This window comes from Manis pentadactyla, chromosome 5, assembly GCF_030020395.1.
Source record: "Manis pentadactyla isolate mManPen7 chromosome 5, mManPen7.hap1, whole genome shotgun sequence".
Classification (NCBI taxonomy): domain Eukaryota; kingdom Metazoa; phylum Chordata; class Mammalia; order Pholidota; family Manidae; genus Manis; species Manis pentadactyla.
Window position 1 is genome coordinate 177855572 of NC_080023.1, and position 24000 is coordinate 177879571.

Here is a 24000-nt window from a genome sequence, read left to right on the forward strand (position 1 = left end):
ACAGGCCTCTAGGACATGCCCAGCCTGCCAAGCTGCTGCCAGGAAGCAGAGTGTCATGCAGGTCTTCTGGCCAGAGCCCCAGTGACCAGGAGGGCCTTGGCACCCAGGTCTGGTGCAGCTGGGACACCGTTGCCTGGGGGCTGGTCGGGCGCAGCGTCGGCAACCCCTTGGCCGAGCCCATCTGACGGGGACGTCTGTCCAGCGCCTGGGGACACCCCTGGGCTGGCCTGTGAGAAGCCACCTTGAGTCTGGGGTGGGTTGGCTAGAAGGTGCTTCCCCAGAACTTTCTCTAGCTGGTGGCTTATGGATAGAGTCCTAGAGGCTTCACAGCCGGGTCCAGGACCCCACTGCTGGGAAGGAGGGAGAACCCTCTGCTGCCTCCCGTCGGGGACTTCCTTGGGGAGCTGTGCGTGGTCAGTGATCCTGCTTTAATAAAGCTGCTGGCACGAGTGGGACTTGCGTGTGCAGTGTGGGCCAGGTAGTGGGTGGGATTTAAGGGTGCCAGGAAGGAAGGGTTGGGGGTGTCTGTGCAGGGTCCCCTCCAAGCCCCCACCCTGTCGAATGTGTGGGTACCCTGAGTGCATTGTGCAAACGGCTCAGCTTCCATCCCGGCTGCTGTGGTGACACCAGAGAAGAGACCGGGTCCCCACCTGCACCCCCCTGCCAGGCCTGGGCGCTGGGTCGTGAGCTGCCCGTGGCTGGGGAGGGCCCTCACAGGGCGCTTCTGGCCTGGCTCGGCCGGCTGGCGCCATGGGGGAAGGCGGGGCCGTGAAGTCCGGGCCGACTGTGGCCCCTGCAGGTCTCCGGTCCTCCCCCGGGGGCGTGGCGAGCCGGTCCATATAGGGAGGCGACGCCGTGTGTGTGAGGCCGAAGCCGCAGCTGCTTTGCTCCGGGAACGCCATGAGCGCGCCTCCACGGCCGCGCCCACCATCCCGGACCCCACCGTGGGCGCTGCCCGCCCTGCTGCTGGCGCTGGCGGCGAGCGGGGCGGCGGCAAGCGCGCCCACGTACCCGTGGCGGGACGCAGAGACGCAGGAGTGGCTGGCGTGCGGCCAGTGCCCCCCGGGCACCTTCGTGCAGCGGCCGTGCAGCCGGGAGAGTTCCACCATGTGCGGCGCGTGCCCGCCGCGCCACTACACGCAGTTCTGGAACTATCTGGAGCGCTGCCGTTACTGCAACGTCATCTGCGGGGAGCGCGAGGAGGAGGCGCGGCCGTGCGCCGCCACGCACAACCGCGCCTGCCGCTGTCTCCCCGGCTTCTTCGCGCACGCCGGCTTCTGCCTGGAGCACGCGCCCTGCCCGCCCGGCGCCGGCGTGGCCGCCCCCGGTGGGCTGGGGCGCCCGGGTTGGGGGCGAGGGACCACGGCTCCAGTGGCGGTGGGGACGCCCCAGCTCCTCGATGCCCTGACCCCTTCCTGCCCATCTCATTCTCAGGCACCCCGCGCCAGAACACACAGTGCCAGCCGTGTCCCCCTGGCACATTCTCAGCCAGCAGCTCGCCCTCAGAGCAGTGCCAGCCCCACCGCAACTGCACGGCCCTGGGCCTGGCGCTCAACGTGCCAGGCTCTTCCTCCCACGACGCCCTGTGCACCAGCTGCACAGGCCTCCTGGGCAGCACGCAGGAGCCAGGAGGCCCAGGTGAGCCATCAGGTTGGCCTGGGTCCCTGCCAGTGCCTCAGACCTGAGTCCAGCCCTGGAGCCTGAGACACTTACCTGGCCTCTGGGAAGGGCCCCCAGAAGCTAAGGGGGACCAAACGGCCCCGCCCACCCCAGGTGGTTCCAGTGAACACACAGCTGAGAGCCCCTGCGCTGGCAGGTGATGCCGTTTCCCCCACCGGGAAGCCAAGGCCCGTAAGTTTAGCTTGCAGAGGGCACAAGGCAGAGAAGGGACAGACCCTTCGGTGCTGGATCCCGCCCTAGCAATGGCCCGCCAGACCCCCGCTGGCCTGAGTGGACCCCCCACCCCCGCCACATAAGCTGTTTTCTGTGTGCAAAGGTCTCTCCTTGGTCTGGAACCTCCCTGGGGCCGAGGGTGCAGGGCGCATGGAGGGCTTCAGTCTGCAGGTCAGTGAACGACCCCCCCACACCCAAGGCTGACCGGGCCCCTGGCCCTCCTGCAGGGACCGACCAGTGCGAGCGCGCGCTGGTCGACTTCGTGGCTTTCCAGGACCTCTCCCCGAAGAGACTCCTGCGGCTGCAGCAGGCCCTAGCCGGTCCGGGCGTGCAGACGCTGCCGCCGAGGGGGGACCAGGCAGCCCTGCAGAGGAAGCTCTGGCAGCAGCTCTCCGAGCTCCGCGAGGCCCAGGCTGGGGCGCTGGTGGCCCGGCTGCTGCAGGCGCTGCGCGAGGCCAGGCTGCCAGGGCTGGAGCGCACTGTGCGCACCCGCTTCCTCTCAGCGCGCTGAGCGCCGTCCCCTTATTTATTCCCTTTCCCACCCAGATGCTCCATGGGTGTCGCCATCCACACCACGGGAGACTTCCATCTGGGTCCCTGTGGCACTAACAAAGTTTATTTTTTATAAAGCCAATTTGTAACCCTGGGCACGTGAAGCTGTTGTGTCTGCTTGGAACTTGGGAGGGACTTCTGGGGGGGGGGAAACGCGAGGGCAGGCGCTCCCTGTTCTTCCCAAGCCCTCTGGCTGCCTCCCACTCAGGACTGGGCGGAGTCCCCCAAGAGCGGGGCGGGTTGTTCCTGACGGCAGTGGGTGGCAGGTGGTCCCTTCCGGCTGTGGGGCTCATCCCATGCCTCAAACTACACCCTCAGCGAATGCATGGAGCGTTGGGGCTGGCTGGGGGAGGCTCAGCAGGGGCTGTGCCCAGGAGGTGGCACAAAACTTGGGGGCTCTTGCTGCGTTAGAGGACACAGCTTGGACTGGCCAGCACCACCAGCCTGCGCACCCCAGGAGGACCTGCTCCTCCTGGGAGCTCCGCCTGCTCCTGGCCAGCAGGGCACTTCCCAGGGAAGACCTGCCCTGGCCTTGGTGTGTCCGACACTGCGGACACAGGCCTTTTCCCCTCTGGGGCAGGTGGAGATGACGGTACTGCTCAGAGCAGCCTGGGGACTCCCAGGGCGGGCCGCCCTCCCCCTAGGCACTGGAGATCCCTATCTGACCTCATGAGGGGCCCAGGGGACAGGGGAGACCTCCCAGCCCACAATGCGTCATGAGTCACCTCACCTACAGCTGGGAACCCCCAGTCCTGACTCATCCCTTTCTCAGGAATTCCTCCCAGAACGCCCGAGGAGGGCAGGCAGTCCGGTGGGCTGTGACCTCAGATACGAAGCCAGCAGGCCTCTGGCTGTGACCAGGAAACGAGCGGGCAGAGCCGACAGGCGCTGGCTCCGGCCGGAGGGGCCCTCACACCATGGTCACTGTGCCCAGGCAGCCAGTCTCCAAGCCAGCCTTGGGCCCCTGGAGGAACGATGGACAGGAGCCACTCAGACTGTCCCTTTATTGCCCACACTGGCCAATGCCCACTAGACGGCCTCCTGCCCAGTACCAGGCCCACTGAGTGCTGCTGACTGCACACGACTCATCTGGGGGGTCCCCAGGCCTGAGGGGTTCCCCGCCCTCACCTGCAGCTGAGAATACGGCCCCAGTGCAACACCAACCCAGGCTCCACCAGCCTTCCTCTGTCCCGCAGGTCACCCACCCCCACAGGTATCCCAAGCTGGCAACAGCGGCTGCCCCAGGTTGGGGGCAGGTGGGGACGCTGACTCCCAGCTTTCCCCTCCTTGCTGTGCATCAAAACGTAATGTCAGGCCAGTGGGCAACAGTCTCCTTGGCAGACCTCCCCTTCCCTGTCCTGAGGTTGCATCAAATCCCAGGGTCCTGCTGGCCTTCAGGGACTTGGGCTGGGCATCCCTGGAGGTAACACCAGTCCCCAGCCACCTCAGCCACCTTCAGGGCCAGAGGAGGCAAGCTGCAGGCAGCCATGGCCCCACCAGCCCCGTGTGGGCGCACTTCACAGAGCAGCTCCAGGAGCTCCCGAGGGCCATGGCTCTGAAGAACCACTGCCAGGCAGGCTCCCACAGGACCCACTGGGGGTCAGATGAGGTCCTGCGGTAGCACCTGAGCAGCCCCTGGCCCGGTCACCCCGACTCCCCCTGGCAGAAGCCTCCGGAACCTACACTTTTCTGGACACAGAAAAGTTTGTCTTAGAAAAAAAACAAAGCAAACAGGCACAGAAAACCCGACCCCCACAACTGGAAGTAGTGAGCTGGCAGGGCCTCTGGCCTTGGGATGAGTTGTGTGTGACCGCAGGCAGGGCCACGCCTACGTGATGTCCCTCTGTCGTGGTGGCCGGTGCACATTGCGCACGACGCACTTCACCATCCACTCGATTCCCTCGCGCACCCCTTTTCTGTGGAGACGGTGAGTGTGAGGCGGGGCTGATGTGGGCTCCAACCCACAGTGTGAACCCCACTCACCCCGTGAGTGCGGAGCAAGCCTGGGTCAGGCAGTCGCGCCGGCCAATCTTAGAGGTACAGTCGCTGAACGCGGTCTTGATGTCAGGGATGGAGAGGCAAGCCTGGGGAGGCAGGGCCGTGAGGAGCAGGGCCCGTTCCTGTCCCAGGGCAGTCTCCAGAGCTGCCAGCGTGGCAGTGGGGGCTGCTTCGCCCAGGAGGGGCCTCAGAGAAGTGGGGGATGGGCAAGTGAGTGGCCCTGGCCTCAGGACACCTGGCAGGTGCCAAGGCATGCTGTGCCCGCCTGTGCCAAGCCCCCTCCAGTGTGGACTGGCCGGGTTGGTACCCCCACCCACACACCCCTGGCCTGAGGAGGGTTTGGGGTCAGTGCTGACCCCCACCTTGGGACCCCTCTATTTTCCAGGCCTTTTGTCTGGGTCTCTCCCCATAAGGCTCCCTGCCTAGGGTGGAGACGGTGCCCTGCTTGGTGGAATTGGCGGTGTGGACACAGCTCGTGGTGTCTGAGGATGGTAGCAGGTTCCCCTCAAACAGGCGCCCCATACCCCTGGCAATGGGGGCTCACCTCAACGTCCTGCTTGTTGGCCAGCACCAGGATGGGGACGCCATCCAGCACCTCACTGGTAACCATCTTCTCTGCGGGGTCAGAGAGGTAGCAGTGAGCACCCTTTGCCTATGATCGCCCAACCCGCGCAGGGGTCTCCACAACCCAGCCAACCTCTCTGCAGGTGTGGACACTCTCTCTTGGCCAGGTAGGGGCCCAGCCTCCCCCAAGGCCAGCTCCAGATGTGCAGCATGTGCTGACTGGACCGGCCACCCCCCACACCCAGCCCTGGCAAGGCTGTACCCACCAAACGCCCACTTGGACTCCGACAGTCTCTCCTCATCCGTGGAGTCGATGACATAGATGACACCATGGCACTCTGCATAGTACTGGGGAGGGGCCAAAACAGGGTGCTGGGCTACAGGCACTCAATCACCACAGGGGTAGCCCCCAAAATGTCAGAACCTCCTGGGGTGCTGAGTGGGGAGGGAGAGCAGAGTGAAGATGCACCCCCAGACCTCTGCAGGAAAGGCTTGCTGACCTTGGGCAGGGGCACCTCCCCTGCCCGCTCCCCGAGTGCTGTGCCCCAAGCCCCATTTTGTCTGCTCCTGAGAACCACCATGACTGCTGGCCTGATGCGGTTGAAGGGCAAGGATGGACTTGGGGGCCTGGGCTGCTCTGCGGGTGGAGGGAGAGCGCTAGTGGGGCCATGTGGGGGGGCCACTGATGAGCCACAGCAAGACCACCATCACATTCGAAGCTCTTGTCACCTGGGCAGGACAGCAGGTCAAGGGTCAAAGCATCACTGATCTTGGAGCTCTGCAGGCTAGCCTGGGACCAGGAGGGTGGTCAGCTGGGGGCCCCCCCATAGCACCAGCATCTCGGGAGGCACCCCAACACATAACTGCAAGCACTGTGAGGAGTTATGGGATGAATGATGGAACACAGCATCCCCCTGGGAAAAGGCAGATGCACAAAGCAGGAGCACATGGGGACGGACCCACTGGGTGTGGGGTGCAAGAAGGGGAAGATGGGACACCCTGGTTCCCCTGGGCAACCACACCAGTGCCACTTGCCCACCTCTCCTGCTGTCACTAGAGCCCAGGGCCCTGGGACTCCCTCACATCCCACGGACCAACTCTGAGCCGGTTCGGCACAGCTGGCCTGCTGGTAGCGGGATGAGCCAGTGGTCAGGGAGCTGAAGGTGCTGGGGAGGTGCACACGCTCCCAGGCAGGCAACTGGGAGGAACAGGCCTGGCGTGCACCCAGTACCAGACAAGCTTTGGCATCTGCCCCTGATGGGTGCTGCTCTGACCGACGTGCTGGGTGACCAGAGGGCAGTGGGATGACCGTCTTACAGCTGACACCCAAAGCTGGCAGGCCCCGCAGTAGTCTCCAGGGCAGGAAGGTATGGGGTTTGCAGCAAGCAGAGAATCACCACGCAGTCCCTGGGACCCTCGTGGGTGGCAGCGAACTTCCCTCGGGTGTGCAACCTGGCCACGGCAGACAGGGCCCAAGCTGCCCTCACCCTCTCCAGCACAGAGGGCCCAGCATACCTGAGGCTGAGTGTGAGGAGGATGGGGGGCAGAGTAGGCTGCCCAACCTATGGCACCCACCATGCCCCAGACCCTGACGGTGGCACCCATGGCCACACTGGGGAAGAGCCCAAGCTTGGCTTCTGGGTAGGCACACACTGGAGGCCCAAGCATGGCCTGGAAGGGCCAAGGCCAGAAGTTCCTTCCCATGGCCAAAGGCCAGGTGATCCACAGCATCCCTCTCATGCTGGAAGATATAGCCCAACGCTGGTGTGGGTATGGACCCCAGGCAGCAGCACATGTCCCAGACAGAGGTGTGGGAGTGAGGAAGCACCAGACGTCCGCCAGGACGAAATGACTGCAGCCAGATATGGTGCCAAGCCCCAAGGACACAGTGTCTGGAAGTGGGGAGGGAGCAGGAGTCCTACTTCCCATCTCCCTGGTGACCCACGGGGGACTCTGCTACTCTGCTGCCCAGCCCCACAGCTCTGGGCCCACCTCGCTTAAGATGGCCAGGGCCGCAGCAGGAGAGCCCACGTCCTGAATCCTGGCTGCCTCTTGGGCGTGCTGGGTGACTCACGCCCAGCAGGTAGCAGAGCCCCCACCCGGCGGGGTAGCTGACTACATCGGCAGGAGGTGGGTACACACTCCACAGCGGGGCTGGTGCGCACGTGGGGAACGCAGGGGTCCACCCGAGGACTTGGCCATCAGGGGCTCAGATCCCCGTGATGAGGCTGTGCTGCCACAGCGCCAGCAGGAGGGACCACAGCCGCCAGCAGAGCCAGTCTGTGTTTGCCCCTTTCCTCTTCCCTTCCAGCCCCCGAGGAGGCAGACTCCCAGTGTAGAGGCATAGCAGGTGCACCACAGAGGGCTGTGGCCAGCGCAGAAAGTGTCACCAGCCACGGCCCTGCTGCCCACTGGCAGCACTGTGCCCATGAATGGCTCCTTGCTGGCTTCTGCATGACCCACTGACCCACAAAGAGCTACCTTACCCGGCCGCAGCTGTCCAGGGCAGCCCATCAAGGTGACCCACCAGGCCCTAGGGAGGCCCATCCAGGTCAGCCGACACAGGGCAGCCATGAGGAGCAGGTCCCCTCTGAGCATGCCCACTGGAAGGTCCCAGCCCACCCAGCTGCCCTCCCTCTGCCCAGGCCCACCTCCTCCTGGCTCCTTCCCCAGGGGCTAGTTACCCCGACCCGTCTGCTCCTGAAACCCTGGCCTGTGACAGGACGTCATGCTCTGTCTTACTCCCTACATGGGTCTGGGGCAGGCCCATCAGTGGCCTGCTGGCCACTAGGTAGAAGCCGCCCTCAGATCGAAGTCAGGGTAGGACAAGATTTGGGGGGGTGGGAAGCGAGGAAAAGGTGACTGGGTGCCACTGTTGGGGTGGAGCCAGAAATCAGGACCTGAACACACAGGTGAGCAGCAAGAGTCCAGGCAGGCAGGCCTGTGCCCCAGTGTGGGACTGCGCAAAGGGGCCGTGCTCTGCCAGGACGGGTACCTAGGGAAGGGGCTGGTCTGTCCTGCTCTCTGCTGGACCGCGAGGCCTGGCACAGCCTGAGCTAGAGACCGACTCATCTCGGGGTGTGGGGGGAAAGCCGTGACAAGGGGCATCTCAGAAATGCCCAAACCTGTCAAAAGAGAAGGCAGTTGCTGTGGGCTTCCTGACAAGGAGGAAGCCACCGTGGAGAACAGGTCCTAGGGTAGAACTGGGGAAAAGGGTCCCAGCAGGGGAGATGCAGGCACTGTGCCTTCCCCACGTCTGCTCCCAGCCATCGCGTGTCTTGTCCTGCGTGTCTTGTCCTGTGGTGACCGGCACAGGATTGCTAAGCCAGAAAAGAACAGCTGTGTCCCCACTTGGGGGAGCAACCAGGGTACTGGGACAGGGTTTAGGGAAGCTCAGGAACATGGGTGACAGAGCTGCAGAGGGGAAGGGAGGAGGGTGAGTGTGAGGCCTGGGCAGAGGAAGGCCCGGAAGGAAATGTCACAAACACAGGCCGCGAGCAGCTGTCTCACCTTGTCCCACAGAGACTGCAGCTCTTCCTGCCCCCCCAAGTCCCAGAAGACCAGGCGGGCCTTTCCCACGTCCACAGTGCCGACTGCAGGGAGAAGAAACGGGGAGGCTGTGGCCTTGGTCCGGGTAGGGACATGCCACTCTGGGGCTCCTGGGCCTCAGAGACAGCAGGAGTTGGAGCAGGGCTCACACACAGGGCTCTGGCCGCCTGCCCGCTGGCCTGCGGGCGTCACAGCATGCTCAGCAGTCTGCCCCCAAAACCCGCAGCCTAAAGGAACCCCTTACTGTTCAGACCCACGGTGGTAGTGATTTTGGATAGACTCATCCCCTTGTAGTTCTTGTTAAACCGGGTTTTTGACTGCTCCAAGAAGGTCTGAGAAGAGAGGGAGAGGCAGCCATTAGATGAGGCCTGGAGTAGCTCCCACGCTTCCTAAATATCCCTCTCTGGGCCTATTCCTTTAAAGCAAAGCAAAACAACGTTTTGCTTTCAAAGTAGCTGGTATGACTGTCCCATGGTCTTAAACGGGTTTCGGGTTCTCTCTGGGCGATGAACACGCAGCTAAAGGTGTGAAACCAAGACGACTTAGGCGGGGGGTTTCTGACACGGAACAAGCACGAACCGTCTTTCCGGCATTGTCCAGGCCCAGGATCAGGATGCAGTACTCGTCCTTCTGAAACATGTACTTGAACAGGCCTGACAGCAGCGTGTACATCCTGCCCTGGGCACCGAGAGACCAGTCACGGGACGACCCACACCCCGCCTCCCACCGCTCCCCGCAGGGAACGCGCGCCGGGCCGTCCGGCCTGCGCGCCGCTCAGCCCAGGAGCCGGGGTGCCATCCGGACTCCCCTCCAGCCCGGCGCCCGGTCCCCTTCGTCCCACGACTCCCCCCAGGGGCCTACCAGCGCTCCACACCGCTCCCGGGTTTCCTCCCACTCCTGGCCTATCCAAGGCTCCCTGCTTCGGAGCGGACCAGGTCCTGTCCTGCTGCCAAGCCGAGCCCAGGCCCGTCGGGGCTCCCGTGCCCTCCGCCCGCCCCGAAGGCGCCCGCGGCCGGCGCACGGCAGGTGCCCGAGGCGCTAAGGGGCAACCGCGCGGTAGAGAGCAGGTCGGCGGCGCGCCCCGGAGGCCGGACGCCGCCAACCTCGGCCTACCTAGCCCTCCCGGGCCGCCAAGCCGTCGCGCACCTGACCCCGCCGCCCGCCAACCCCGCGCTGACCTCACGCTGACCTCACGCTGACCTCACGCGGCGCCCGACGGGACACGAGCAGGCCGCCCGGGGATGACGGAGCTGTCCCGGCGGCCCCTGCGCGCCGCGCCCCGGAGGCCCCCGCGCCAGGCACTTCCGGTGGCGGCTCTCGGGAGGAAGTGCCTGCGGGCCGCAAGGGCGGAAGCCGGTCCTGCCCCTCTAGCCGGTGAGACCGGCGGGCTTCCCGTGGCGGCGGCCGGGCTTCAGCGCGGAGGGACCAGGCAGGGGGCGAGGGGGCGCGATCTGGGGCGACGGGACACGGCCCGAAGTGACAGGTCGAGCGGAGGCGGGCGGGGCGCAGGGCGCGGAGGGGTCTGGGCTGGAGGCGTCGGGGGGCGGGCGCCCCCCGCGCAGGCCTGTTCGCGAGAACCCGGGGAAGCCTGATGCCTCACACCGGCGGCCGGGAGGGGAGCGGAGGCCGGAGCACGGCTGCCTCGGGTCCGGTCCTGGCCCCTCCGGCGGAGCGGATCGCCTTTCCCAATCTGTTCTCTGAACGGAACCGAGAACCGCACCGGGGTGAAAGGCGGCTTTTGTGGGTCCACCGAGCGCGCGCTCGGCTGGGGACTGGACGTCAGCCTCCCGGGACGGCCTGGGAGCAGGGGCGCAGCTCCCGCACTCACCTGGCCTCTTTTCCTTGCAGCTCTGGCTCCCTGAGGACCCGAGGACCCGCCCGTGCCCTCCGTCCTTAGCGATGGACGAGGAGAGCCTGCAGACCGCCCTCCGAACCTATGATGTGCAGCTGCAGCAGGTGGAACTGGCCCTGGACGCCGGCCTGGACCCTTCTGAGCTGGCGGACCTGCGCCAGCTGCAGGGGGACTTGAAGGAGCTGATCGAGCTCACCGAGGCCAGCCTGGTGTCGGTCAGGAAGAGCAAGCTTCTGGCCACGCTGGATGGACAGCACCCACCCCGGGACGATTCTGAGTACCTGGCTTTCCAGGAGGCCGAAGCTGAGGGAGGGGAGGTGCCAGGGGTCCCCAGGGAAGAACTGGAGGCTGTTCCTGAAAGAGAGGCGAGCCCAGAGCCCAGCAAGCCTGGACAGGACGAGGAGGAGGAGGAGGAGGACGGGGCGTGGAGTGGGAGGAAGGTGAACGCCCCCTTCCACAGCTCGTGGGGCACCCTGGAGTATCACAACGCCATGATCGTGGGCACAGAGGCGGCAGAGGACGGCTCCGCGGGCGTTCGAGTGCTCTACCTGTACCCCACGCACAAGTCCCTGAAGCCCTGTCCCTTCTTCCTGGAGGGAAAGTGCCGCTTCAAGGAGAACTGCAGGTAACACCCCGTGGGGACAGGGAAGATGAGCAGACAGGACCCCCGGGCATTGTGGGCCCCCTGCCTTTGGAGTTTTGTGCTCTGCCCAGCAGGGTGCTGACAAGGAGAGCTTCGGGGGCCGTGTGGGTTCTCACATCAGTGCCCTTGTTGAGATGTCTGCTTGGATTTCCTTGGGAACCACGATAAGTACAGAAGGGCTTATGTGGGAAAGAGGGGGAACCCCTCGCCCCCATCCCAATTTATTCTTCAGAGTGAAACTTCTAAAATTTAGTTTGACGGTGGAAGTTTTCAAACACACCCAGAATTGTCACTTAGTTTCATTGTTTGGCAGCCTTTGGCCAGGCTTGTTTCGTTTTTCTCCCTGCCCTGCTTTCCCCCCTGGCCTGTTTTAAAGCAAATTCTAGAAATTACTGGCTTTTCCTCTTGCAAGTGCTTTAGGATGCATCCCTAATCTGGCTGATAAGGACGTATCAAAAAATCTGTGTCATTATGTCTAACAAAGTTAATGGCAGGACCTTGTTCGTACTCAAATTTCCATAATTGTGGTAATGTCCTCTTTTCCTTAGGGCCTAACTTTAATTTTGCCCCTTTTAACTTAATCCTTGGAAGAAATACTTACTAAGAGTTCTAACAGATAATCTTTTTGAGCAATAGTCCAGAGTAAGCATCTCTAAATCTCTGGGCATCTTATTTTCTTTTTATAGAGTCTCTTTGGCCCGAAGTCTTTTAGGCACATCCCCCCTTTCTTCTTGCTTTGTAACTTCTGTTGAAGTGCAGCGCACATACAGAAACGTGCGTAAGTCAGAGGCCTGCTTGATGTGTCCCCGGCAGACACGTGAAGGAACAGAGAAGCAGGCCCTTCGTCCTTCCTGTGTCCCTGCACGATGCCCCATGTGCTTTGAATACTTCATGTCCTGTGCCGCTCCCGCTGGGCTGGCACTGTCAGGAGTTTTACACATTAACTCACCTGTGCAGCACCCCTGGGAAGTAGGCCCCTGAGCGCACCCAGGTTGTTTGGTCGGGGGGTGGGCCCTGGCCTGCACGGGGTGTTGGCTCTGAGGTGGCCCTTAACCCCTGGGTTTCTGGGGCTGCTTGCTGTGTCAGCTCAGGCCCGCCTGGCAGCCTGCAAACACTGCCGCCACTACTCAGGACCGAGGAATCACTTTTTTGCATTTCTTTGGATTTTTAAGAATATGCTACAGAATGTTGAGACCCGTTTGGCCCCCTTCCTTGTCTGGGAAAATGCCATCATCACAACTCTAGGGTGTATTCTTCTGGGAATATCAGTTCTTCACAGATACAGGTATACCTATAAATAGTGAATATTTGTGGCTGGTGTTTAAAATAAATGGTATTATTTTACAACTCGCTTTTTTCATCAAGTGTGTTTGTGAGAGGTTTCCATGTTGATATTTTTAGAACTATTGTTCATTTTAACTGCTGTTATTTTTCCTCATGAATATGCCACATTTTACTTGCTGTGTCTTCTTGTGACGTTTTCCAGTTTTTATTACAAACAGTGTGCTGTGAGCATCCCAGGACGATGGGCGTTCCCTAGCGTAACCAGTGTGAGGAGCACCTGCGTGCTTCGTTTTGCGTGTTCAGGTCCCACTCCCTAGTCGTGTCCACAGTCGCCCCTGCTAACGTTACCGGACTTGCAGATTCATGCCCATTGAAGGCTGGATAATGGTACCTTGATGGAGTTTGTATTTTCTTGAGTCTCAGCAGGATTGAGCATCTTGTACATTTGTTATAACTTCATTTCTCTGTATTTCATTCTCATCTGTAAAGCAGAGATTTGTCTTTCATGGTTGTTAGAATACTGGAGTGTGTTAGTATGTGCAAAAAGTTCAGAATAGTACCTAATGTGTAGTGAACACACAGTAGATTTTTAACTGTTTCTTGTTATTGTAAAACAAAATCAGATGCAGGAAATAAATATATAGTATTTTATATATTGTAACACTCTGGTAATAACCACTCAGATCAAAACTACAAATTTTCCCACCCTCCAGAAACCCCTTTCTGGGCCTCAATGCAAACATGGCCTTCCCCTCCTTCAAAAATAACCACTCTCCCGACTTAGGATGAGCCCCTCCTCATGATTTTGCATATCACTCAGGTGTGGTACGCTTGAATCCTGCCCCCTTGAAGCCTGCTGCAGCCGGCTCTGGCTGCACACACCCTTCCACCCAGCGTCAAGCACCCCTGGCGCCGTCCAGCATGTCCCTCTTTGCTGCCAGCTGGCGGCTGCATCCAGGTCCCCGAGCTCCCTCAGGTTCACCCCCTTTTGCAAGGTCAGTGATGGTCTCTCCTCAGGAGGCACCTGACATCTAGTTTTTCTTCTGTGTTCTCAGCAGCCACTGATGCTCAAAGCCTACATCCACTGACTGAGTGGGGATCGCAAAATAAAGGTCCTTTAATTCTGTCGGTTCATTTTCATTTACTAGCTGGAATGTCATGAGACTCTTTTCCCCTCATCTGATGTTTGGCCTCCCAGTGGTACAGATCTTACAGAAAAGGCAGGGTAAATGCTGGCTTTTTCTGTTTATGTAGTTTCCAAAGTAATGAATTGGTTCTCTTTCATCCTAGGTGATGAATTAGTTTATAAAAAATATCTTATGGACTCATGGATTTAAATATATGATGAATTTCAATCTATTGAGATTCTGCTCCTTGTTGATGCTCAAGTTGTCCCAAGTTAGGCAGGTGGGAGCCTCTCAGACGGGCCGCACTGTCCTTGTGACATGGCCCCAGGAGTTGTTGACGGTCAGGATATTCCACACTCGCCATGCTCCCCCCCAAGCCTGGCGTCAGCACCGTCTGCAGGAGGCCCTGGATCCCTGGAAGGGGGGGTGCAGGCCCTGGGTGCCTTCATGGCTGAGTTGGTCGTTGTCCAGGTCTCTGGTGGACTGAGTTTGAAAATATAGGTGAACACGCATTTGTGTACATAATTATATATACACACATACCACATATGTATATTTTTAAGGCCTGCAGTGTTTTTACTTAATATTTTCTGGATCACATCTATATTTTCTTCTCTACCCCAGGATTCTTGTTCTTAAGGACACAGGATAGTGGACTCCAAATGTCCTGCAACATTTCTGAATCATCCCATTTTCACACTCATGCATGCGCGTGCGCACACACACAGTACTCTCAGAAAACTATTTATCCTTCAGTCACAGTGATTAAAAACTGTCAAAAACGTTTTTACATGTCCCACCCTCATTCCCCTGTGTGTTTTCAGGATTGCGTTAGATCTGTCATGTTAGACTCTGGCCGTCACCTACCATCAGCTCCCTTTTACCCTCAGACCTTAGTTCTCAGAGAACTATCTTAGGGATTTTCTGGTTGTTTGGTTGAGGCTTGGTTTCCAGTAGTGTCCTCGGGAAGGGCTCACAGGAGTGACATTCCCAGAGCTCTGGCCTGTTGATATGTCTGTGTCTGTGTCTTTTATACTTGAAGGTAAGTTTTCTTGGATGTAGAATTCTTGGCTCCCATTACTTTCCTTGAACATTCTGGTATGTTAATCCATTTTCTTCTGAGATAAAATATTGTTGAAAGTTTAATGGTGATTAATTTTATTTCCCTTATAAATCACGTGCTCTAATAGCTTGGAGTAAGTGTCCTACTGCATTATTTTGCAAGTGGATGTCCAGTTTCCCAGCACTATTTGTTGAAAAGATTGCCCTTTCTCCATTGAATGGTCTTGATGCCCCCACCCCAACCAGCAAAAATCCCTGGGCTGTGTACATGAGGTCTTAGTTGTGAGCTCTCTGTTCTTTTGCATTGCTCTGTAGTCCGTCTGTAGGCAGTACCACCCCAGTTGGATTACTGCTGCCCTGCAATCAGTTTGAAATCAGGAAGTGGTAACCCTCCAACATCGGCTCTTCTTTTCAAGGTACTTTTAGGTATTCAAGATCCTTTGTGATTCCATATGAATTTTAAAACCAGCTTGTCCATCTCCACATGAAAGACAGTTGGTGTTCTGGCTGGGGCCACACTGAATCTGGAGGTCAGTTTAGGCAGTGTTGGCACCCAAGCAACGTGAAGTCTCCTACTCTATGAACGGATGTCTTTCCATTTCTGTAGGTCGTCTTCAGTTTCTTTCAACAATGTTTTAAAGTCACAAGTCTTGGTTACATTTATTTCTAAGATATCTGTTCATTTTGATGCTATTGTAAATGAAATGTTAATTTTATTTTTAGATTGTTCATTTTTAGGATATTAAAATACAGCTGATTTTTGTAGATTTTGTGTCCTGTAACATCATTGAATACATTTGATAGCTTTAATGGGGGTTTTCATGGATCATTTAGGATTTTCTACACAGGTACCCTCTGTGTTTTGAAGGTTCCCATTCTTTCACTTTGCTTTATGAACTACATTTTACCTGTTTTCTCTAACTGAAAGAAATTCAAAGAGGCGTTTTGCTTTTACCAAAAAAATGGTGAAAAGCTGACTAGCACTCGGGAGTTGTTCTGTGGTGAGTCCTTGTAGAGGCAGTGCGCACCCCAAGAAAGCGGCCCCACCAGGCTCCTTCCCCGGGAACTGCGCTCAGTCTCCAGTCGCTGCAGCCTTGAACTGTGTCTGAGCATCTGAGCTTTATCTCGATTTATTTGGTGCCTCAATGAGTAAGGTGTGTCTTGAGGCATCAAAAAGCCTGTGAGAGGTGATTTTTTTTTTAATTTTGTTATCATAAATCTACAATCACATGAAGAACATTATGTTTACTTGGCTCCCCCTTCACAAAGTCCCCCCCACAAACCCCATTACAGTCACTGTCCATCAGCATAGTAAGATGCTGTAGAGTCACTAGTCTTCTCTGTGTTGCACAGCCCTCCCCGTGTCCCCCCACCACATTATACATGCTAATCGTAAGGCCCCCTTTCTTTTTCCCGCCCTTATCCCTCCCTACCCACCCCTCCTCCCCAGTCCCTTTCCCTTTGGTAACTGTTAGTCCATTCTTGGGTTCTGTGATTCTGCTGCTATTTTGTTCCTTCAGTTTTTCTTTGTTCTTATACTCCACAGATGAGTGAAATCATTTGGTACTTGTCTTTCTCCGCCTGGCTTATTTCACTGAGCATAATACCCTCTAGCTCCATCCGTGTTGTTGCAAATGGTAGGATTTGTTTTCTTCTTATGGCTGAACAATATTCCATTGTGTATATGTACCACCTCTTCTTTATCCATTCATCTACTGATGGACACTTAGGTTGCTTCCATTTCTTGGCTACTGTAAATAGTGCTGCGATAAACATAGGGGTGCATCTGTCTTTTTCAAACTGGGTTGCTGCATTCTTAGGGTAAATTCCTAAAAGTGGAATTCCTGGGTCAAATGGTATTTCTATTTTGAGCTTTTTGAGGAACCTCCATACTGCTTTCCACAATGGTTGAACTAATTTACATTCCCACCAGCAGTGTAGGAGGGTTCCCCTTTCTCCACAGCCTCACCAGCATTTGTTGTTGTTTGTGTTTTGGATGGCAGCCATCCTTACTGGTGTGAGGTGATATCTCATTGTGGTTTTAATTTGCATTTCTCTGATGACTAGTGATGTGGAGCATCTTTTCATGTGTCTGTTGGCCATCTGAATTTCTTTTTTGGAGAACTGTCTGTTCAGCTCCTCTGCCCATTTTTTAATTGGATTATTTGCTTTTTGTTTGTTGAGGTGTGTGAGCTCTTTATATATTTTGGATGTCAAGCCTTTATCGGATCTGTCATTTATGAATATATTCTCCCATACTGTAGGATGCCTTTTTGTTCTATTGATGGTGTCCTAGAGAGGTGATTTTTTGGGTCTGGTAATGCTCAAACATTTTTCCACGTAAATTAATGGTAACGGGCTCTTTCCTTGACGCCTGTGCATCTCACAGGTTTTGTGGGAACACTCTGCCTCCGGATGGTGGGGAAGGTCTGAATGTACAGTCATGTCATCAGCAGAGGTAATTTTGCTTCTTTCTTTCCCATTTGGTTGGCTTTTATTTCTTTTTCTTGCTTAATTGCTCAAGAACTTCGAGTAGGGTTGAATAAAAGTGCCAAGAGCAGCATCCTTGCCTTGTTTCTGATGTAAGGGAACCATTAAGTATGATGTTCACTGGATTTTCCATAGATGCTCTTCATCAGGTTGAGGAAGTGCTCTTCTATTCCAGTATGTTGGGTATTTTTTATTACAAAAGACTGTTGGATTTTTTTCAAATGCCTTTTCTGTATCAGATGACATGATCATATATTTTTTCCCTTCATTTTATCAATGTGCTATAGTACATTGAATGATTCTCATATGCTGATCTGCCCTTAGAGTCCTGGACTCGACCACACCTAGTCATGGTGTGTGATCCTTTTAATGTGCTCCTAGACGTGGTCTGCTAGTTTCTTGTTGAGGGTGTTTGCGTCTGTCCGATCCCCAATAAGGGCTATTGGTCTGTTTCCTTTTCTTCTGATTTCTTCTGATCTTTGTCTGGCTTTAGTTTCAGGGTAAAACTGGCCTTATAGACTGAGTTAGGAAGTGTTCTCTATTTAGGGGGATAACTTTGAGAAAGATATGTATTAATTCTTCATTAAATGTTTGATAGGATTCATCGGTGAGGCCATCTGGTCCTCGCCCTTTTTGTTGTTGGAAGTTTTTGATTAATGTCTGAGTTTATTGATTTCTTATAGGTCTATTCAGATGTTCTGTTTCTCCTTGAGTCAATTTTGATAATTTAGGTGTTTCTAAGAGTTAGTCATTTTCATCTAGATCACCTTTGTTGGCATATAATTGTTCATACTATTCTCTCATCATTTTCTTTATTTCTGTAAGGTCAGTAGTGATGTCCCCACTTTCTTTCCTGGTTTTAGTAATTTGAGTCTTCTCTTTTTCTCTCTAGCTAAAGATTTGTGAGTTTTCTTTTCTGTTTTTTAGTTCTTGATTCTCTATTTTTTTCTTTTCTATTTCATTTATTTCCACTTTAATCTTTATTATTTCCTTCCTTATGCCAGCTTTAGTAATGTGGTGGTCAACTGGGAGGGAGGGGAAGCATTCTAGTTCTATGATTAGATCTCAGTCTTTCAGTGAACTTACGCCTCTGGACTGTGAACTTCGTGTGTGCTTCTCAGTCATACACACACGCACACCCCCCACTTAGGTGGGGCAGGACAGCTAGAGTGGGCTGGATTTGGGTGTTCCCCTAACCCCCAATTCAGTAGGCTCTGATAAAACCCCATCAGGTTAAAAAAAAAAACAACCATAAGATTAGGCTCTAGTTCACTAGTTTTCCCTGAGGACAGGCCTTGTCAGGAAGAGCAGAGAGCTGTGGCTTCCTCTGCCAGAGCGTGAGGGGATGTTTTGGTATTCACCATGAGAGCCTAGCACAGTCACCAGAGTAAAACAGAAGAGTGTGGGGGCCCCTGCCTGTGACCAGGCTGCCTTGCAGGTCAGACTGGCCCATGCCCAGCCGCAGCAGCCGTCGGTGAGGTCCGCATTCCCTCCGCAGGCTGCTGGGCCGCCGCTCGGGTTGGGCGTGGTCCTCTCCAGTGGCCTGTTGTCCCTTCCAGTTTGGGGCTGATGACTTGCCCTGTGGTCTCACTTCCCTTACGGATCTAAGAAGAGTTGCTGATTCTCTTCCCAGCTTCTTACATACCAAAGCAGAGACCAGAAGTGTCCCATCTAGTGAACGGTTCATTTCAGTTACACACTTTCCAACTCTGGATTTTCCATTTGATTCTTTTTGTGTGATTTCCGCTCATCTTTCAAGATTCCCTATTTCTTGAATCATTGTCACATTTTTGTTTAATTCTTTGCACATACTTACACTATCCTCAAAATCTTTACTAGATTCAACTTCTGGGCCAACTTAGATCCTGTCAGCTGCCTTTTTTCCTATCTGTGGGTCACACCTTCCTGTTTATTTGCATGTCTTACAGGTTTTTATTGAAAGCTGGACGTTTCAGGCGATACATCACCTCTGGTTCCTGAATGGTGTTCTTGAGTGTTTTATTTTAGTATGTTTTCTGGACCTAAATTACAAAGTCTGTTTCCTCCAAAGTGTACAGCTTCTGCTGTCTTACTCCAATTTTAAAATTCACTTTTACTTTTTAGCCTGGCTGCTCGGGAGTCGGCTCGGCGTGGTGGCAGCCCGTCCACGTGGCTTGGGGCGCACTGCAAGTTCAGCCAGCCCCCAGTTTCTTTTGGCTCTTTCCTAGGAGCTCCTGATACGTGGGGCAGTTTCCTAGCCAGGCAGGGATGCACAGAGGCACAGCCTCTCCACGGCTTTTCCATTCTCGGGGTCTCCCTGCTGAGCTCCTGGCTGGCCCAGCGCCTGCTCCAGCAGGGCGCGACCACGGCCCTCAGCACTGCCGGTTTTCTCCGTCCCCCCAAGGCCCCGGGTCTCTCCCCCACCGCACCCCCACGCTCTGCTTCAGCTGTGTGTGCAGCCAAGCCCAGGGGCGGACAGGGAAGCCCCGTGTGGACAGGCTGCCGACTAACCCCCCCAACCCCACTCCCAGTTCAGTCCCCAGACCGGGCAGTTTTCCAGAACACTTCCTTCCCGGTGTCGCCTCCATCAGTCGATTTCCTGAGCTCTGAGGCTGTGAGTCCCAATAGTCCTGCCCAGCTGAAGTCTTGTTTTTCTGTAGAGAGGGTCTGACAAACTCGTTACTTGAAGGAGAAACTAGAGTTCAGAACCTGCTTCAAGTTCTAAGTGCTTGTTTTTAGATTCCAAGCTTTTACTTGTTCTGGAATATATTTCCATGAATGCTGTGAGGCAGGTAGATGATCGAGTTTTTTTGTTTGTTTTTAATGGGAAATAGTTTTTAGTATTTTCTGTGTGAAATCTGGAGTCCATCTTTTCCTGACTCATTGGTAACACTCTTCCTGTCATATGTGAGGTCTCTGTATGTGCAGGGCTCCTCCTGGGCGCTCTGACTCCACTGATCGGTTTTAAATTCTTAGTTTTAAATTCATTCTATGGCTATGCCGTTTCCCTATGGTTGGAAATTTAGGCTATTTCCAACAAGTCTTTTGAATTTGGTTAACATTCTTTTGGCTAAGTCTTTGTATACTATCATTATTATGCTTTTAGAGTCATTTCTTAAAGCTCTTGCTGGGTTTAAGGAGTACACCACATTTTAAGGTTTCTAATGCTGCCCAGGATTCACGCAGGAAGGTCTAACTGGTGTGCATGTGACCCCTCCGTAGCTCAGACCTCCCCTTTGAAAGCTGTTTTGCTGCTCAGCTGAACAGGGCTTTTCAACCAGAGTCTCCAGATGGAGGCCCAGTCTTGCAGCTCTGGTGCCATTTGGTCACGGGCAGCGCCCCGGGTGCCCGAGGACAATCAGGTGTGAGAAGGAACTGCCCAGAGCCCTGCAGGAGGAGGCATCTGCGGCACCTTTGTCCACCCACAGCAGTGCCTGAAACCCTTCTGTTTTCCATTCCTCCTTTTCACCATTGATGCCCGCCTAGAAGAACATCCGCAGCCGGGCCGGCTCTGTGGTGGATGGAGCTGACGCCCGTCCTCAGTTGCTCCTGTGGGGTTGAAACAGGTCCTCTCTGAAATGATGGCACAGAAGTAGACGTGTGGTTAGATTTCTCATGTCTTTATTTGGCAAAGTCATGCAGTCCTGCCTTCCCCGTTTCCTCCTCCCTCCCCCACCCTCCTGTGTTGGTTTCAGTCTCACCAGCTCACCGATGTCCGCGGTCGAGGCACCACTGTGGCAGCTCGGCTCTCCTCTTGGCCTTGGGAGGACTCGGTCCTGAGTGACACACAGCGGCCTTGATCACCTGTTAGGGTCCGGGCCCTGTGTCTGGTGGACAGGCAGTGGGGAGCTTTAAACACGGGGCTGTTTGCCAGCCACATGGTACTCTAGCCCACAAAGCTGGGGAGCCACCACGAGGCATCTTGTCCTTGGAGTCACCAGATGCTTCCTGAGCTCGAGAGCCTGTGCCGGTGCGCACACGTGTGTGTGTGTCTGTGTGCGTGTGTCCCCTCCTCTCTGCCTCCCTGCAGGGCAACGCCCAGGCAGGTGGCCTTCCTTCTCCAAGGTTCCCTTACCCCTGGTGGCCACATCCGAGCCCTCTCTGCAGGTTCTCCCATGGGCAAGTGGTCTCTGTGGACGAGCTGCGCCCCTTCCAGGACCCAGACCTGAGCTCCTTGCAGGTCGGCTCTGCATGTCTGGCCAAGCAGCAGGATGGCCTTTGGTACCCAGCGCGGATCACTGGTGAGGCTGCCAGGGGCCCTTCCTGGGAAGCCCTCCCCACACCCCACGGGTGGTGTCCCTGGGTGCCACTCCTTTGGCTGGTGCGGCTGCCCTTGGTCTTACCTTGCCCCCAACTCCAGTGCAGCTACGACCTGGCCCAACTTTGTTCCCCACCTGCAGATGTGGACAGCGGCTACTACACAATCAAGTTTGACTCGCTGCTGCTGAAGGAGGCTGTGGTGGAGGGGGACGGCATACTGCCCCCACTGCGCACGGAGCCCACAGGATCCTCTGACTCGGAGGGCAGTGACGCGGATGACCCCAGCTATGCTCGAGGTGTGGTGGCTCAGGGTCCCAGAAGCCAGGAAGGGGGGGGCCAGTATTGGCAGTGAGCTTGCAGAGAGGCTCCTGGCTGGTGGGTCCCCAGCACCTGACCACACGGTCGGAGAGTGTGGCTGTAGAGGTGTGCTGTGCTCAGCACACAGCGCACAGCAGAAGGGGCACCGGTCATGCAGGGAAGTGTGAAGGCCCCCGCAGTGGGGAGACGAGAGCATATGAAGGGTCCAGGGCAGTGCAGAGACCCAGCCCCGATCTTTAGGGAGCACGTGTGCAGTAGGTACGATCCACACGTTGCCCACTGAGACCGTGGCCATGCTGCTGGTGCAGGAGCTGCCAGGGAAGGCGACACACAGGAAGGGGTAGGGTGGAGGGCATGGGCTGTAGGAATGGGCAGCTCCTAGTGGTGCCTGGCAGAGAGAGGAAGGGCTGTGTCCACACAGCCAAGGGTGGGAAAGGTTCGGGAGGAAGACCCGGCTGGCGGCATCTGGCCTTCCAGGGGGCCCCAGGAGATGTCCTGGGAATCGGTGACTTCTGAAGCCTCAGGTCTGTGGTGAATGGAAGGGAGCACTGAGCCGAGAGCAAGTGACAGTGACTGCTCTCCACGAGGGGTGGGGCTGCCTGCTGCCTGGGAAGGCAGGCCAGGGGAGGGGCACTATGCACCGAAGTTGCAGCCCTAAAGTGTGGGGAGGACTGGACCAGATTGCCACATGCCACACGGGCCTGGCAACCCACAGACAGCCTGAGGTGGGTGTTATGGCCCTGGCCCAGGGCTGAGCTCTTGGGCTGGTGCTGGCCAGAGCCCAGGGTGCTCCATGTGCAGCCAGGCCAAGCCACTGCCCTGTTCCCTGCAGTGGTGGAGCCCGGCCCTGCTGCGCATGGGACGTGCAGCTCCACCTTCGCTGGCTGGGAGGCTCACACACGGGGCATCGGCTCCAGACTCCTCGCCAAGATGGGCTACGAGTTTGGCAAGGGTGAGTGTGCCGCTCTGAGGCGGGGAGGGGCTGTCACAGCCCGGGGTCCAGCAGAGGCAGCCCCAGCCCTGTGTGCCTTCAGGTCTGGGCCGACACGCCGAGGGCCGGGTGGAGCCCATCCATGCTGTGGTGCTGCCCCGAGGCAAGTCACTGGACCATTGCGCTGAGGTCCTGCAGAAGAGGACCGCGGCTGGCAAGGCTGGTGCCCACAGGCCCCCAAAGTGCCGGGGCCAAGGAGGCCGTCCTGCAGGCCGCCCACCCCCTCATAGTGTGTTCGACTTTCTGAATGAGAAGCTGCGAGGCCAGGCACCTGGGGCCCTGGAGGCCGGGGCAGCCCCCCCAGGGAGGGGGGGCGGCAAGGAAATGTACCACGCCAGCAAGAGCGCCAAGCAGGCCCTGAGCCTGCGGCTCTTCCAGACCGAGGAGAAGATCGAGCAGACCCAGCGGGACATCCGGGGCATCCAGGAGGCCCTCGCCCGCAACACTGGTCGGTACGTGTGGGGCTGAACTCAGGGTGAGGGCGGGATCCGGGGAGGCCTTGCGTGTGGTCCTGCTGCAGGCGCCCTGACCCAAGGGTGGGGCGCTGGGTCTGAGGAAGGTCTAGAGGACTGGAGGGTGATGGTCAGCGGCAGCTCGGGGGCTTTGAGGCGGCCGCGGGGCAGCCCGTGCTGAACGGCAGCTCCTCTCCAGGCACAGCGTGACGGCGGCCCAACTTCAGGAGAAGCTGGCAGGAGCCCAGCGGCAGTTAGGGCAGCTCCGGGCCCAGGAGGCGGGCCTGCAGCTCCAGCAGAGGAAAGCAGACACCCACAAGAAGATGACCGAGTTCTAGAGCCCTCGCACGTGCCATCCGTGAAGCTCAGGGGCCCCGGCTCCCAGCCGCGTCAGGAGGACCAGCTGTCCACACCAGATGCCCTGAGAGACGGACCGCCCTGCTCCCAGCCTCTCCCCCAGTCAGCCTTGCCAGCCTGGGGCATGTGGATGCTGCCCAGGGGAGATGGGACCACAGGAGTCATTTCTGGACGCTCACTTGCCCTTTGACCCCACCTGCCAGTCTCCTTAGCAAGGACATTAAAGTGATTGTGTGGCTGTGTCTTTCCGTGGAGGCTCAGCTGGCTGTGGGGTCTTTGGGGAGAGGGGTCTCTGCAGGGCTGTGAGGCCTGCCAGCAGAGGGCCCAGGAGGACCGGCATTCCTGCTCTCCTTGATGGGGTTCTGCCAGCAGCGCTGAGGAGGGTCGGAGCCTGGGGTGCCCCCATGTTGCCCCACACCTGCACACGGGTAGGGCTCGATGCTGGGGTGGTGGGAGGAGACTGGCCATGAGGGGCCCTCAGGGACCCTGCTAACCGGGTGGGAACACCTGGCCAGGTGGGTTTGGGAGCCCAGAGTCAAGACGGCCCAGTTCCAGTGCCACCTCCTTGCCGGCAAGCGCCCACCTCGCGTGGGTGGAGACACGAGCTAGGCTCTCTGGAGCAGGGCTGG

At 57.0% G+C, this 24000-nt stretch overlaps 4 protein-coding genes across 30 annotated transcripts in view; 3 read left to right on the forward strand and 1 right to left on the reverse strand.

The window, feature by feature from the left end:
* Positions 1-449, forward strand: part of RTEL1 (regulator of telomere elongation helicase 1) — a 29832-nt gene extending 29383 nt beyond the window's left edge. For 18 of the 19 annotated variants that reach the window (XM_057503186.1, XM_057503177.1, XM_057503179.1 and 15 more), the window contains one exon: positions 5-449. Coding sequence is in view for 17 of the 19 variants with exons in the window: in XM_057503177.1 (XP_057359160.1) it covers positions 5-85 (81 nt within the window). In the remaining 2 variants the exon portion in view is untranslated. The remainder of the gene's footprint in view (positions 1-4) is intronic. The other variant, XR_008998056.1, reaches the window with a different exon arrangement.
* A 265-nt stretch (positions 450-714) lies between these two features.
* TNFRSF6B (TNF receptor superfamily member 6b) lies at positions 715-2540 on the forward strand. 3 transcript variants are annotated; one of them, XM_057503192.1, is made up of 4 exons: positions 715-1327; positions 1435-1638; positions 1997-2064; positions 2168-2540. In XM_057503192.1, exons 1-4 carry the CDS (start codon positions 901-903, stop codon positions 2402-2404), a joined length of 936 nt encoding a protein of 311 aa, XP_057359175.1. In that variant the 5' UTR covers positions 715-900; the 3' UTR covers positions 2405-2540. The 3 variants fall into 3 exon arrangements, with proteins under 3 accessions (XP_057359175.1, XP_057359174.1, XP_036757585.2); XM_057503191.1 differs by lacking the exon at positions 1997-2064 and having other exon boundaries at positions 716-1327; XM_036901690.2 differs by lacking the exon at positions 1997-2064 and having other exon boundaries at positions 721-1327; positions 2121-2540.
* ARFRP1 (ADP ribosylation factor related protein 1) lies at positions 2482-9612 on the reverse strand. Of its 3 annotated transcripts, none has more exons than XM_036901661.2 (8): positions 9418-9612; positions 9136-9234; positions 8801-8888; positions 8518-8600; positions 5274-5355; positions 4988-5058; positions 4429-4529; positions 2482-4361 (listed from the first exon to the last, which is right to left on the reverse strand). In XM_036901661.2, exons 2-8 carry the CDS (start codon positions 9226-9228, stop codon positions 4274-4276), a joined length of 606 nt encoding a protein of 201 aa, XP_036757556.1. In that variant the 5' UTR covers positions 9229-9234; positions 9418-9612; the 3' UTR covers positions 2482-4273. The 3 variants fall into 3 exon arrangements, with proteins under 3 accessions (XP_036757556.1, XP_036757558.1, XP_036757559.1); XM_036901663.2 differs by having other exon boundaries at positions 9136-9229; positions 9418-9557; XM_036901664.2 differs by lacking the exon at positions 9136-9234 and having other exon boundaries at positions 9418-9551.
* A 180-nt stretch (positions 9613-9792) lies between these two features.
* Positions 9793-23615, forward strand: ZGPAT (zinc finger CCCH-type and G-patch domain containing). Of its 5 annotated transcripts, none has more exons than XM_036901649.2 (7): positions 9793-9930; positions 10405-11033; positions 21101-21234; positions 21394-21549; positions 22404-22523; positions 22606-23014; positions 23214-23615. In XM_036901649.2, the coding sequence occupies exons 2-7, from the start codon at positions 10456-10458 to the stop codon at positions 23350-23352; spliced, it is 1536 nt and encodes a 511-aa protein (XP_036757544.1). In that variant the 5' UTR covers positions 9793-9930; positions 10405-10455; the 3' UTR covers positions 23353-23615. The 5 variants fall into 5 exon arrangements, with proteins under 5 accessions (XP_036757544.1, XP_036757543.1, XP_057359173.1 ...); XM_036901648.2 differs by having other exon boundaries at positions 9912-10032; XM_057503190.1 differs by having other exon boundaries at positions 9918-10039.
* Positions 23616-24000: the final 385 nt, after the last annotated feature.